This window comes from Mixophyes fleayi, chromosome 6, assembly GCF_038048845.1.
Source record: "Mixophyes fleayi isolate aMixFle1 chromosome 6, aMixFle1.hap1, whole genome shotgun sequence".
In the NCBI taxonomy this organism is placed as follows: Eukaryota; Metazoa; Chordata; class Amphibia; order Anura; family Limnodynastidae; genus Mixophyes; species Mixophyes fleayi.
Genome location: NC_134407.1, coordinates 29,680,534 through 29,692,535, shown reverse-complemented (window position 1 = coordinate 29,692,535; position 12,002 = coordinate 29,680,534). Strand labels below are relative to the sequence as shown.

General features: G+C 38.9%; 1 protein-coding gene across 2 annotated transcripts; it reads left to right on the top strand.

The window, feature by feature from the left end:
- Positions 1 to 322: 322 nt before the first annotated feature.
- Positions 323 to 10,888, top strand: CCNJ (cyclin J). 2 transcript variants are annotated; one of them, XM_075216170.1, is made up of 6 exons: positions 323 to 528; positions 1,441 to 1,549; positions 3,987 to 4,197; positions 7,109 to 7,408; positions 7,511 to 7,670; positions 8,529 to 10,888. In XM_075216170.1, exons 2-6 carry the CDS (start codon positions 1,481 to 1,483, stop codon positions 8,938 to 8,940), a joined length of 1,152 nt encoding a protein of 383 aa, XP_075072271.1. In that variant the 5' UTR covers positions 323 to 528; positions 1,441 to 1,480; the 3' UTR covers positions 8,941 to 10,888. The 2 variants fall into 2 exon arrangements, with proteins under 2 accessions (XP_075072271.1, XP_075072270.1); XM_075216169.1 differs by lacking the exon at positions 323 to 528 and adding an exon at positions 546 to 746.
- The last annotated feature ends 1,114 nt before the right edge of the window (positions 10,889 to 12,002 follow it).

The following is a 12,002-nucleotide window of genomic DNA, read 5'->3' as shown; positions in this document are numbered from 1 at the left end:
TGGGGGAAATGGATGAGGAAAAAAATACTTCTTCCATACATCATATAGTACATTATTATTTTTATTATTAAACCATGTTAAACCACATCATTGATATGTTCTTTTCTCACAAGAATGACAAAACAATGACTGAATTCTAGAACAGTCACGTGACGTGATAATAGGCCATGTGACGTAGAGCAGCCATGACACCCTGAGAGTGAATTGTCCCTAAGTGACCTGCAGAGAGCTGTCTGTCTCATCCTTTCACAGCAGCACAGCTGGCTCTGATTGAAACCAAGTCACGCCCACCCTGTTACACATTTGCCCGGGGGCGGGGGGCGTTCACTAAAACAGAACTAGCCCCCACCCACCGCCTAAGCCCCGGTCTCTACATGACGTAGGCTAGCTATCTTCAACCCAAAGGCCGTCTACGGGAACATGTGAGACTCAAAAATCATACCGAGGTGCGGCAATGCGTTTCGGCGTCCTTAAGCTGAGAATGAAAGCTAAACTGTGATTGGTGAGGAACGGAAGCCGCATTTGCAAGTAGGTTTCCTATTGGCGGAGCCGCACAGCGGCATGTGTCCGAGTTGAGGCTTTGTATACAGTCGATAGAGCGCTGCCCTTTAACAATGGATGGGGAAAGCCTGGCCGGTTGATGGACGGGGCCAGTCAGCGGGAAGCTGGATGGGGGCTCGTTTACAAGGGACACGCTATGCGCTTGGGGTGTGAGCGGCGCTCAGGGAAGCTGATCACTGACTGAGGTCGGTGTTGGGGGGGCTCGGTGGGGACTTTACAGGCAACTTCCACAGGGATGGTGCGGGGCTGCCAGGGGCTTTGTTGGCTGCTGTGCCCGAAATATCCCTATCCATTTATATCACCTTGTTCAATGCAGAATTTATTGCACCACATGGATGGTATATATGCACCAAATGCACCGTGCTCAATGATATACTTAGATTCTAGATGTGATTTTACTGCAATCAGCCCTATTTAGCCTCAGCCATCGCTTATTACATCCAGATGCATTATTTATGGGATATCACTGCTGCCCTTTAAATATAAAATGTCATTTGTAGATTTTCTTTTGTCTCCACTTACATTATTTTGTGTTATTTTTATCGTTTGCATCGCTTACCTCTGCATATATATGATTTTAATGACAAAGTATTACTTTCATTACAATGTTAATTATAATTGCAGGTGTAATGAGACAGAGAATTATCTTTTTTTGGGCCTAAAGTGTTAACCCCCTATTGGTGGAATTTTAATTAAGTGCAAATAAGGCTGGGGAGGTGTTTTTTTTTTCTTTTTCTTGTATTAGCAGTTCCCGTCTGAGGAACTCTTTGTATTTAAAGTTTGAGTGAGTAGGTTGTTGAGCTCAGCTATGTCAAGACAGTTTATGGGAGAATAAACTTTTTTTTTTTTTTTTTCTTCTTTAAACAACTTCTCTTGCAGACTAGTTGTTCTGCAATTTGCTTTCTTGACTTCCCATGCAATGGAGCTTGAAGGGTTGTGGTGGAAGGGACAGCTTGCTGCAGACATTCATCAGACCCTCCGATATAAAGTAAGTTACGTCCTGTGTTTTGTTTTATTTGTACTTTGCAAAAAAGGTTTATCAAAATGCATGTGTTTTACTCTTGTGTATTGAAATGTTCTAATGTAAATACAGGGAGATGCTTGCTTTAATTGCATTACTTAAAGTGTGTGATAGATATATATTTGCAAAATACATAAAAAAAAAAATAGATGCAGCTTTGGATTATCTGTGGCAAAGTGATGTAAATACAGAATAACTTACTTGTTAAGGAATATATATATATATATATCTCCTTTAACAACCAAACAGTTTTAAATAGACTAAAAAGTTTTAGATCTTTGTCTTTCCTGTACAATCTGTTACTTTTTTCATTGTGTTAAAATGTCAGTGTGGGGGGCAGATATATGGTCAATGGCCTGTGTCCTGGCTCTTCTGTAAGTGATGTCGCTGAGGGGCAGATCCTTGGTGTTTTATTGTCTGGTGGGTCTACTGGCTGTGTCTGAGTGGGGGCCAGCTGGTTCCTTCCCAATGCTTCAGTTCACACTCCAGTGTTAAGTAGCAGGGAGCCTGCCGTTCCCTTTAGGGCATTTGTGTTTGGAAATATTTTCTGAGCAGACTCTGGGTTGCTGCTGCAAATATATTTTCACGGTTTAAATCCTTTTGTTATTCAACAGCAGGCTGTGGGATGTCCCTGAAGACAACAAACTGGCCAGCTACTGCCTTTCTTTTCTTTTTTTTTTTTTTTTGCCACAAGTGTCCGGGTGAAAGTTGCCGAAAGCTTTATACCTCTGCTCTTTTGTTCTGCAATTCATAACTGTTTTGTTCCATGCACCCTTATTTTTATAAATAGCAGCTTAAATCAAATAGAAAATATAGTACTTTTTATTTGGCTTCTCCCCTTAATTTCTACTGCCATGCGGTTGAGTGGATTAGGTTGTCATGGTTACCCACATTAATTAGTTTGATGAATTGCTGTTCTGCATTGCCCAGCCATGTCTATAATCTGCACAACTGAATTAGTCCTAAGGCACGTCAAACCTAAAATAAGAGAGTGTATTGTGAGACGTTTGGAATACAATGTCTGTGTATGGTTGGTCCTATAAACTAATCTTGGGAAAAATTTAATTTATTTTCATAGCAATTTACTACTGGAGCCTCACTGTTGACACATCTTCCTTGGATCCTTAAATTATTGTACTTGTTCATTAATTCTGTTCTAATTCTATTTTGTTTTTTTCAGTAACTGGGTAGATTATAATACAAAAGTTTAAATTTCAAACTGAGTGAGATTGCTTGGTTGAGGTTGTCCTCATATATCCTTCACACTTTTAGAATGTGACATCCCTATTCTCTAAATATAAGGATATATTTTATTTGTGTATGTATAATACATTTCAAAATAATGTAGAAACTGGGAACCAGACAGTGAAATCTAAGACTGCAAGATGTTCCTAAATTACAGTAGTAACTTCTCTATAATGCTAGAACGTTTTATAATTGTGGACTGTTGGGCTGCATACACGCTGGTGCTTCCTTCCATCTGTGGTCTATGATTGCTGCATTCACAGAATCTGAAATGGGGATCTTTGGTCCCTATAGAAAAGTACACACACGTTTTGTGTATACATCCTTGTTCTTGAAGTCTGTATATGCAGTTTAACATTATCAAGTGATTAGGTGTTCAACAAGAATGAAGTAAAGTATATAGTTAAATGTCTAGCAGTGACTAGTTATTACACATTGTGCTTACCAAGGTGTTTTTATTCTTGAATATTAAGAAGGGGATGGCCTGAATGCTGGATTGGAAATGTGAAAGTCCAGTTTTGTATACCATCATGCTAATGAATGTTATTTAGCTGGTATGTGGCGTTGTTCGGTACTGCGGTATCTGTGCACTTTTCATTTTGAATGCACCAATATGTTTCTCTTTCTAGTGTTATTTACCCCTGCGTGCAAACCGGGTAAATCCCTTCTAACATCTCCTGCAGATTAGCGTCATTTAGAAGCGCTACTCCTGTGTTCCATTACCACGAACGTGGGAAAGTGCATTTTTTTTTGCCCGTTTTCCACCTGCGTTGTTACCTGATAGGAGAAAAGTTGGACAGACCCAGAGTCCCTGTACTTACACTTTAACATAGCACAGGTGTAGCACATCTACATGATACACACGTGAGCGCTGCAAGTCTCTTGCATTAAATATAAAACAATGCTGTCTAGAATCAAGCACATCCTATTTTAATGTGCACAAACTGAGTTGGCTGGTGGGAAAGCTTATTTATAAAGTTTAGCTTATTATATCGCCATTTAATCAAACAGGCTGCCACAATGGAATGAAATAGCAATAAATCAAATTTTATTAGTAGAATACTGTAAACAATACCGCAAAGAGCTTGTGATGGGTTTATTATTCTGTGCAGTTGTCTTAAGGCTTGAATTACCATTTTGCTGTCTCCTGTTTACATAGGAATTGAAGCTTCCATCCTACAAAGGCCAGTCTCCCCAGCTGAACCTAAGACGCTACTTTGCAGACTTAATAGCTATTGTCAGTAATCGGTTTAAACTGTGCCCTACTGCTCGTCATCTTGCTGTGTATCTGCTGGACCTTTTCATGGACCGATACGATATTTCTATCCAACAACTGCACATTGTGGCATTATCCTGTTTGCTTTTAGCAAGTAAGAATTATTATATTTTTCTATGCAAGAATTAAAGCTGCTGAATAATTTTTTGTCTGTAAAATTAGTTTTCTTTCTTTTGAAAGTAACACACTAAACAGATGGAAGAATACACATATCAAGCAGCAGTAATAATTGCTCTTTATATCTGCATATTTGTTTGAATTAAACTGTTTTGGTGTATGCATTGTATGGCTATTTACATGTGTTGACTGGTTACCTCTCCGCCCATATTTTCAATCTCTAGTTCCCTGGAGCAGGGCCCTTGCCCAGGCATGCTGTAAAACCATTAGCATAAGACCACCTATTTGTTTACTTTTAATTATAGCTATAGTAGTGGGAACAGTTTAGTGAAACAGGAAACTTCTTTAAAGCAGTGGGTAACATACAAGAGAACATGTATGACAAACTATTTACAGCATGTTGGGGCCAGATTATCTACATACAGAAAATAGGAATGGACCAGAATTCACAGGGTTTTTGGCCATGTGGTCTTACCAAGCTGTGTATAGCTTGATGCTGTGTGTGTGTGTCTATATATATATATATATATATGTGTGTGTGTATATACTCGTGTATAAGCCGAGTTTTTCAGCATACTTTTGTATGCTGAAAAAGGGCACTCGGCTTATACACGGGTGAACTTACCTGGTGTCTGGTCCCTGGCTGTCAACTTCTGCATATGCGTTCCAACAACAGGAAGTTCGGCATTTGGAACGCAAACTTGCGTTCCAAATGCCGAACTTCCTGTTGTTGGAACGCATATGCGTTCCACTGCCGGGTAGGTAACAAAAAATCTCACCCTATGTCCGCTTCCACCTGTAGTCAGGAATAACGGCATAGCGGCATCTTTTGGACACTGCCTTCTCCATTCATCTGTCTTGATCTCAGCAGCGGCAGCTCACTATACTGATGTTCCCTCCCGGCGGCTGACAGGTAAGCAGATAATGCAGTTCGGCTGCGCTGATTGTGTTAAAACAATCAGAGCGGCCGGACAGGATTCTCTGCCTGTCTGTCAGCCGTGGGGAACATCAGTATAGTGAGCTGCCGCTGCTGAGATCAAGACAGATGAATGGAGAAGGCAGTGTCCAAAAGATGCCGCTATGCCGTTATTCCTGACTACAGGTGGAAGCGGACATAGGTTTGGAGACACTAGATATTGCTATCATAGAACAACTGTATGCTGCTAAGATTCTATAAAAACGCATCATATGCACAGTATGCATTGAAAGTCTCTCTCTCTCTCTCTCTCTCTCTCTCTCTCCCCCTTTATTTAAGTTAGTTTGTACCCAATGATTTCATAATCATTTATGAATGTTCCTTGTCATCTAGCTAGAAATGATTTCATAGATTGAACCTATCATTTTCATTTAGGTTTTTAATTTAGCGCTCTTTTCCACCCTAGGCTTATACTCGAGTCAATAAGTTTTCCCAGTTTTATGTAGTAAAATTAGGTGCCTCGGCTTATATTCGGGTCGACTTATACTCGAGTATATACGGTGTATGTGTATATATATATATATATATATATATATATATATATATATATATATAATATTTTAGACACACGCACACAGCATCAAACTTTTGGTGATATTAAACATTTTTAGTGTAAGTGGCAGACCAGCTAGCTATAATGACTCTGAATGGTACGTTCCAAATATGCTAAATTTAAAAATAGGCAAAGGTTGTTGACCTATGGACAATTTCACTGCATATACTTGAACCCTAGGGTCAATGGAACATCTTTACTTACGGACTGTAGGGACAGTGCTTGGCTAAAGATTCTTTTGGTTCAGTTACTGTTAAAAGTAACACTGCTGGTGTACCAGTACCGTTAATACGGTAATTTTAACCCGTATTTTGAGCAGAAATCAGTGTTATGTATTGCCGTACTAACAGTAATAATGTGCCCTATTACGCTAGTAATGGTCCGCTGACTGCACTACTTTTGACAGTAACACGGCCAATTGAATCTGCCCCTCTGTGTCCAAATCTGTTTTCTTATTTCATAACATTGGGCAAATAACACAAATTTGTTGTAACCCCTAGGAATACAAAATTAGACAATTGCACTTATCAGTCTTATGTTGGTCATATTGGGGTCATCGTGGTTGTAATGGGCTATAATGTAGATATGCTGCTGCCTGCCTGTCTTGCTTCCATAATGTCTTGAATTCATTAACTGATTTGCCTTCACACAACACACTGTGCTGTTACTATTTGTATTGGATTGGATAGTCTCTTGTTTCAGTGGATTTATAAAACTTGCAAATGTTATGCGTGTTGCTGAATAATGTGTTTTTTGTGCATAGAATAAATGCATTGTGATGCATGCAGATCAGTATAAATTATGGAGCAGAACACTTTGCACAAAAATCTGGCTCCCCATTATTATTTTTAGTTTGAAAGGTCACTTTGTCCCATTGGCATTTTAAGCAGCATTGTATTACTTGTCGCTTCACGTAAGGCCGTTTGCTAAAAAATGAGTATTCATCAGAATTGTCAATTCACGAATTATAATGAAATTCTCTGTTAATGACGTAGTCACTACGCAAGCAACTTATTTCATGTATATAATGTATTCCGGATTAAGTTGACGTTTCAGAGGTACTCTTGATGTCAAAATAGAGTGTTCGCCATAGACGCTAATGAGAGGATATCCCAGTGGCTAAATTGTGATGTAAATCGGTGGTTTGGAATCACGGTTTAAATGGTAGAATACTGATACTAATATTCGGAATTGTCCGCAGACATAGTGATACATTTGGGTAATCTGTGACTGGCATTTATTGTTTTATAACTTATAGCTAACACAAGTCTTACTACTAAGGCAGTGAGGAGTATTCATGTGAGCATGATTCATTTGGGAGCTTGGCTCACATTTGTCATTTTTTTATTTGAAACCCAGGTAAATTTGAAGACAAGGAAGATCGAGTGCCAAAGCTGGACCAGCTGAACAGTCTGGGATGTATGACCAACATGAACCTGGTGCTCACCAAACAGAACCTTCTTCATATGGAGCTTCTGCTGCTGGAAACCTTTGAGTGGAATCTGTGCCTCCCGACCCCTGCGCATTTTATAGACTACTACTTGTCCATTGCTGTCCATGACACTGACCTCCATGACGGCTGGCCCATGATCTGCCTAGAGAAGACCAAAATCTACATGGCAAAATATGCGGACTATTTCTTGGAAGTATCTCTGCAAGGTAAACCGCATTTATTTTTACACCTCCTAGGCTAAGGCTATTGTGAAAGCTCTATGACAATAGAATGTTAGTAACATGAATTAATCTTTTTCTTTCCTGTAGATCACATGTTTTTAAACTACATTCCATCACTTGTGGCTGCTGCGTGCGTAGGAGCTTCTCGCATTATCTTACGGCTTTCACCCTCTTGGCCGACGAGGCTCCATCGTCTCACTGTATACTCATGGGAGATCCTTGTGCCTTGCATTGAGAGATTACTGATGTAGGTTGACACTCTTGCGTGTAACATTCATATTAACCGTCCATGCTATGTAATTCATGATTATATTTTATAGTCTGCATTTCAACTTTGCCTTCCTTTTTCTGGTCTGTTTAGTCGTGATTTGACAGACTGGCTGCTCTGAAACCATCCCATACAGCAACCGGTTTGCTCGGAAAAGATCACGTCCTACTAAGCCTAGTATGACTGTTATGAGTAGGAAGTGATCTGACTTGCGTATAGCTGTCCGTGTTATTAGGTAGCTCTTGTAGTCTGAATACGGTTTGGTTATTGTCTGTTTAGTATTGTCTGTTTTTTTTTTTTTGGATGAGATGCCATAGTGCTTTTATGTGTGGATTATGGGTCTGCTTTATAGTGAATATTATACACTTATTTATAACTTGTATTAATATATTAAAAACAAAAATGTGAATATTTGATAAAAACCCATGAATCTCCTATAAAGGCACAAAACCATTAGCCTTTCCTGCAGGTCAGGGAGATCTAAAATATTTATATTTAATAGAGTGTGCATTTAGGTAATACACCAATTTTTATTTTAGAAAGACATTAAATGCACCCATAGAAACAAATACAAACACAGCTATAGGAAAACGCGCACACACCTTGTGATATCTGAGACACAGCTGTAGGATAGCACACACACTGGCATGGTGGAGACACCGATATAGGAAACTTGAATTGATGATATCACTAACCAATAATTCATGAAGATATAATTTACATATACGTGTGTGTGTATATATATTTTTACTTCCTTTTAATTGGAGCGTTATGTGACCACATAACGGATGATGTTGTCATGTAATTTAATGATCTCTCATTTGCGTTTTCTTCCAGTGCACATGATAATGATGTGAAAGAAGCCAACAAGCACAAATCACAGCTGGGCCACTCAGCGACGCCATGTTTATTTCCTCCTCAGTCCCCGGCCCCCCCACAAGCCCACGTCCAGCAGCACATACCCCAGTTCCTGCATTCACAGCACCAACTGCAGTTCCACCACTCGGCTGCACAACAGCCAAGCTGCCAACAGATTGTGTCTACATCCCATACGCCGGCCTTCCCGCTCCAGGCATGTTCCTCTGGCCTGACGACCAGTGTGCAGCCACGGGCCCACCTACAGACTGCTGCCAGCGTTTCCATTGCTGCCGTACCCATAGAAGTGAAACCGTGCATAGGGGTTTCTTATAACAGAGGTTTCCCCCTGAATGGACACTACTCCTGTATGACTCAATGCTTCGAGAGGTGATGAGTCCTCTCAAACCTTCCTGTCCTACTCAGGAAATACATGCTGTGAATGCTACAGTCCGTGTTTTTTGTTTTGACAAGAGAGCTGCATTCGAAAGCGTTTTGTTACACAAACAATGAAGGTCTTGAGATATTTTTCGATGTGAGACTCCTAAAGCCAAACCACTCGCTGGTGCTATAGAGCTGTCTGACCGGCCGCTACACCCACCACGATCTTCAGGGAATCTTGTCTTGTTTCGGAAGACATCCTCAAAAGTTTTATGAAGGAGAGATTTACAGTATTAAAGTTTCTGTAATGTTACATGTCCAGGAAGATGTGACCTGCTATACTCGCACAACTGCTCCGCAAATCACCGGAGTGATACTTAGTGCAGCTAAACTATAAACACTCACGTTGGGGCTTACTTAACGGATGTACGGTTACCTATAGCATTGTCTACTGGTCAACTTTGAAATGTTTTGTTCAAACAATTCCATTATACCTCATTTTTATTTTTATTTTTCTTTTACGCAATATTTCACACTAACTCAGGGAAATAATATATAACTTGCTATCTTTCATGCTGCTGGTGTTTACCATAGGGTTAGATGTGTATGTATGTATGTATGTATGTATGTATGTATGTATATATATATATATATAATATATATATATATATATATATATATATATATATGTGTGTATACATATATATGCGCTACAGCCCCTTTTGGAATTGTTTGTGTCCAGCCATCTAACTGAATTGTCTACGTTACGCGTGGAAACTCGGTAGCAGACCCGCTTGATATTTTTAGATAAGGATTTGATGCAGTAGATTATAGTTTGTGTGACGCCTTTTACAAACCAAATGAAACCTACCAAAAATTCAGACTTCAGCCTTTGTGTTACTGGAAAAGCGTTGTCTGAAGTATAGCCTTCTGCCACACACAGGCATTATTATACAGTACAGGCATTTGAGTGTGTTTCAGGCAAGAAATCTAGACAGATATATATATTTAACGGTTTATGTTAGGGTGTAGAATGTGCCCCATTTTGGAGACTAATGCTCGCAGCCATAGGATTAAAAGGATGATTTAAATCTTGCCGACACGGAGCCCAAATATTACAGAGTTGTAAAGTTAGTCTATTTTATTACGGTTACTGTTTTTTCTTAATATAGTTTGTAAATGCCGTCCAGCCTCCTCAATCGTGGGTTAACTAGTATTTACAGTTTTGTGTAGAAGAAATCTGTTTAATCAGGAAGTGCCAGAACAGGATCCTCGTTTTATAGTAGTAACGCATTCCAGTCTGAGGACTTCATAAGTGTCTTTATTGAACTACCTCATTACTATGAAGCTCTGTCCTAACTTGAATAACAGCTAACTTGTGAGCCTGATGATGATGAAGATAATACTTTTTAGGAAAATTTAGTTTTGATTTAAGAGTTGTGTGTATTTTTTTATTTTATTTTTTTGTTTATTTTCCCCACCAATTACTCTAGAACGTACTAGCTAATTACTAACACTGGAGTTGTTCTTTGGAGAGAAAAGGAACAATCAACAAATCTTGGGATTGAGACCCGGATACAGTGCATCTGTACATAAACTGGTTCTGATTTTTTTTTTTTATTATTTTTTTAATATATATATATATTTTTTAGAAGGCAGCAAGATTCGACTTTAAAAACACTACATTTTTTTTTCTTTTTATTTATTCTGTGGAAGGATATAATCATTGTGTAAACAGCCAAAGCTACGTTCAGCTGTTCATCAAGGGACTCGACCACCTTACATGTTTTGAATGCAGAAGCCAAAATGTTGTGGGTTTCGGTGGGGATGTACGGAAACTGATGGGAGTATTAAACCACAACAAATTATTCTGGGTGAGTGCTATGCACTTCAGATTTTTTAATAAATCTTATGTTTGCCTAAATGCTCTTTTTGAGTTTCATTAAAATGATGTGGCTGTACAGTTTGATTGTTTATTTAGATTTGCAGAAGAAAATGGCACAATGTCAGAATAAGAACACTTGAAGGACCACTCCTTAAAGGACATAGAATTTTTTTAAAAGTGCAACGTTTTGTACATCTTTAACATGGAGCTGGGAGTAATTTTTACACAGATTTTTAAATTTGCAAATTTAATCTGTTTTGGCAGAATTCTTAGACTTGAAATTCTAAGCCATTCACCAAAACTCCTTGTTGGTCACGTGATGGCAAAAGGAAAGAATGGGGGGGAGGGGGAGTTTAATGCTATGATGGTTCCAAGGCATCCTATATGATGTGTCTGTGGTTGTCATGGTAATCACATGGCACTCTGTAAATTCATTAATAGCCGCCTGGACTAAATCACTAAGGAAAACAACTTCATGTGTCATCTTACACGTAACCAAAGTGTTTATATTGAATAAAAAGGAAAATAAAACATAAACTTTTATTTAGAGGGTATTTAAAAATTAACTTCGTCCAAAAGGCCTAACCCAAGCAATGACCTGGTAGGGTCACAGCTCTGTAGTCTGCGTCTCTGGTAGAGACATGTTGTGTCTTGTGACATAACTTCTGGTGGTGTTGGGGTACAGTAGTGATTTTAGGGCTGGTGGGGGGTTTGAATATGGGAACCTTACACTTCTGCTTGTTAAGGGAAGGAGAAATGTTTGTTTATTAGAAGAGGGGAAAAGTGTAAATTGAAATTAGTGTATTTTTGCCTATGTACTATGGAGCAGTTTCACTCTTATGAAGCATTACACATTTGGTAGATTCAGGGAATATATATAATACACAAACGGTCTACTCTCACAGCAATCTTGAGGCACATTGCGGAAAGAGTCGGTGTGTACATAGTCTAAACCTTGTACAAAGCTTTCATATTATTGCCATGGTAAATAAACTATCTTCACACAGAAAAATCCTCAAACTGTGAATGGAGATAGGTGAATCCCTGATAAACTGATACAGGATAGATAATGTTTCAGGATGTCTCCCTGGTGAAAAACAAATATATGGAATGGGACACATTTGTCAATGAGCTACAAAGCCTCCAATATAGGTTGTATGCTAGAATATGGTGGATGTATAGGAAACATC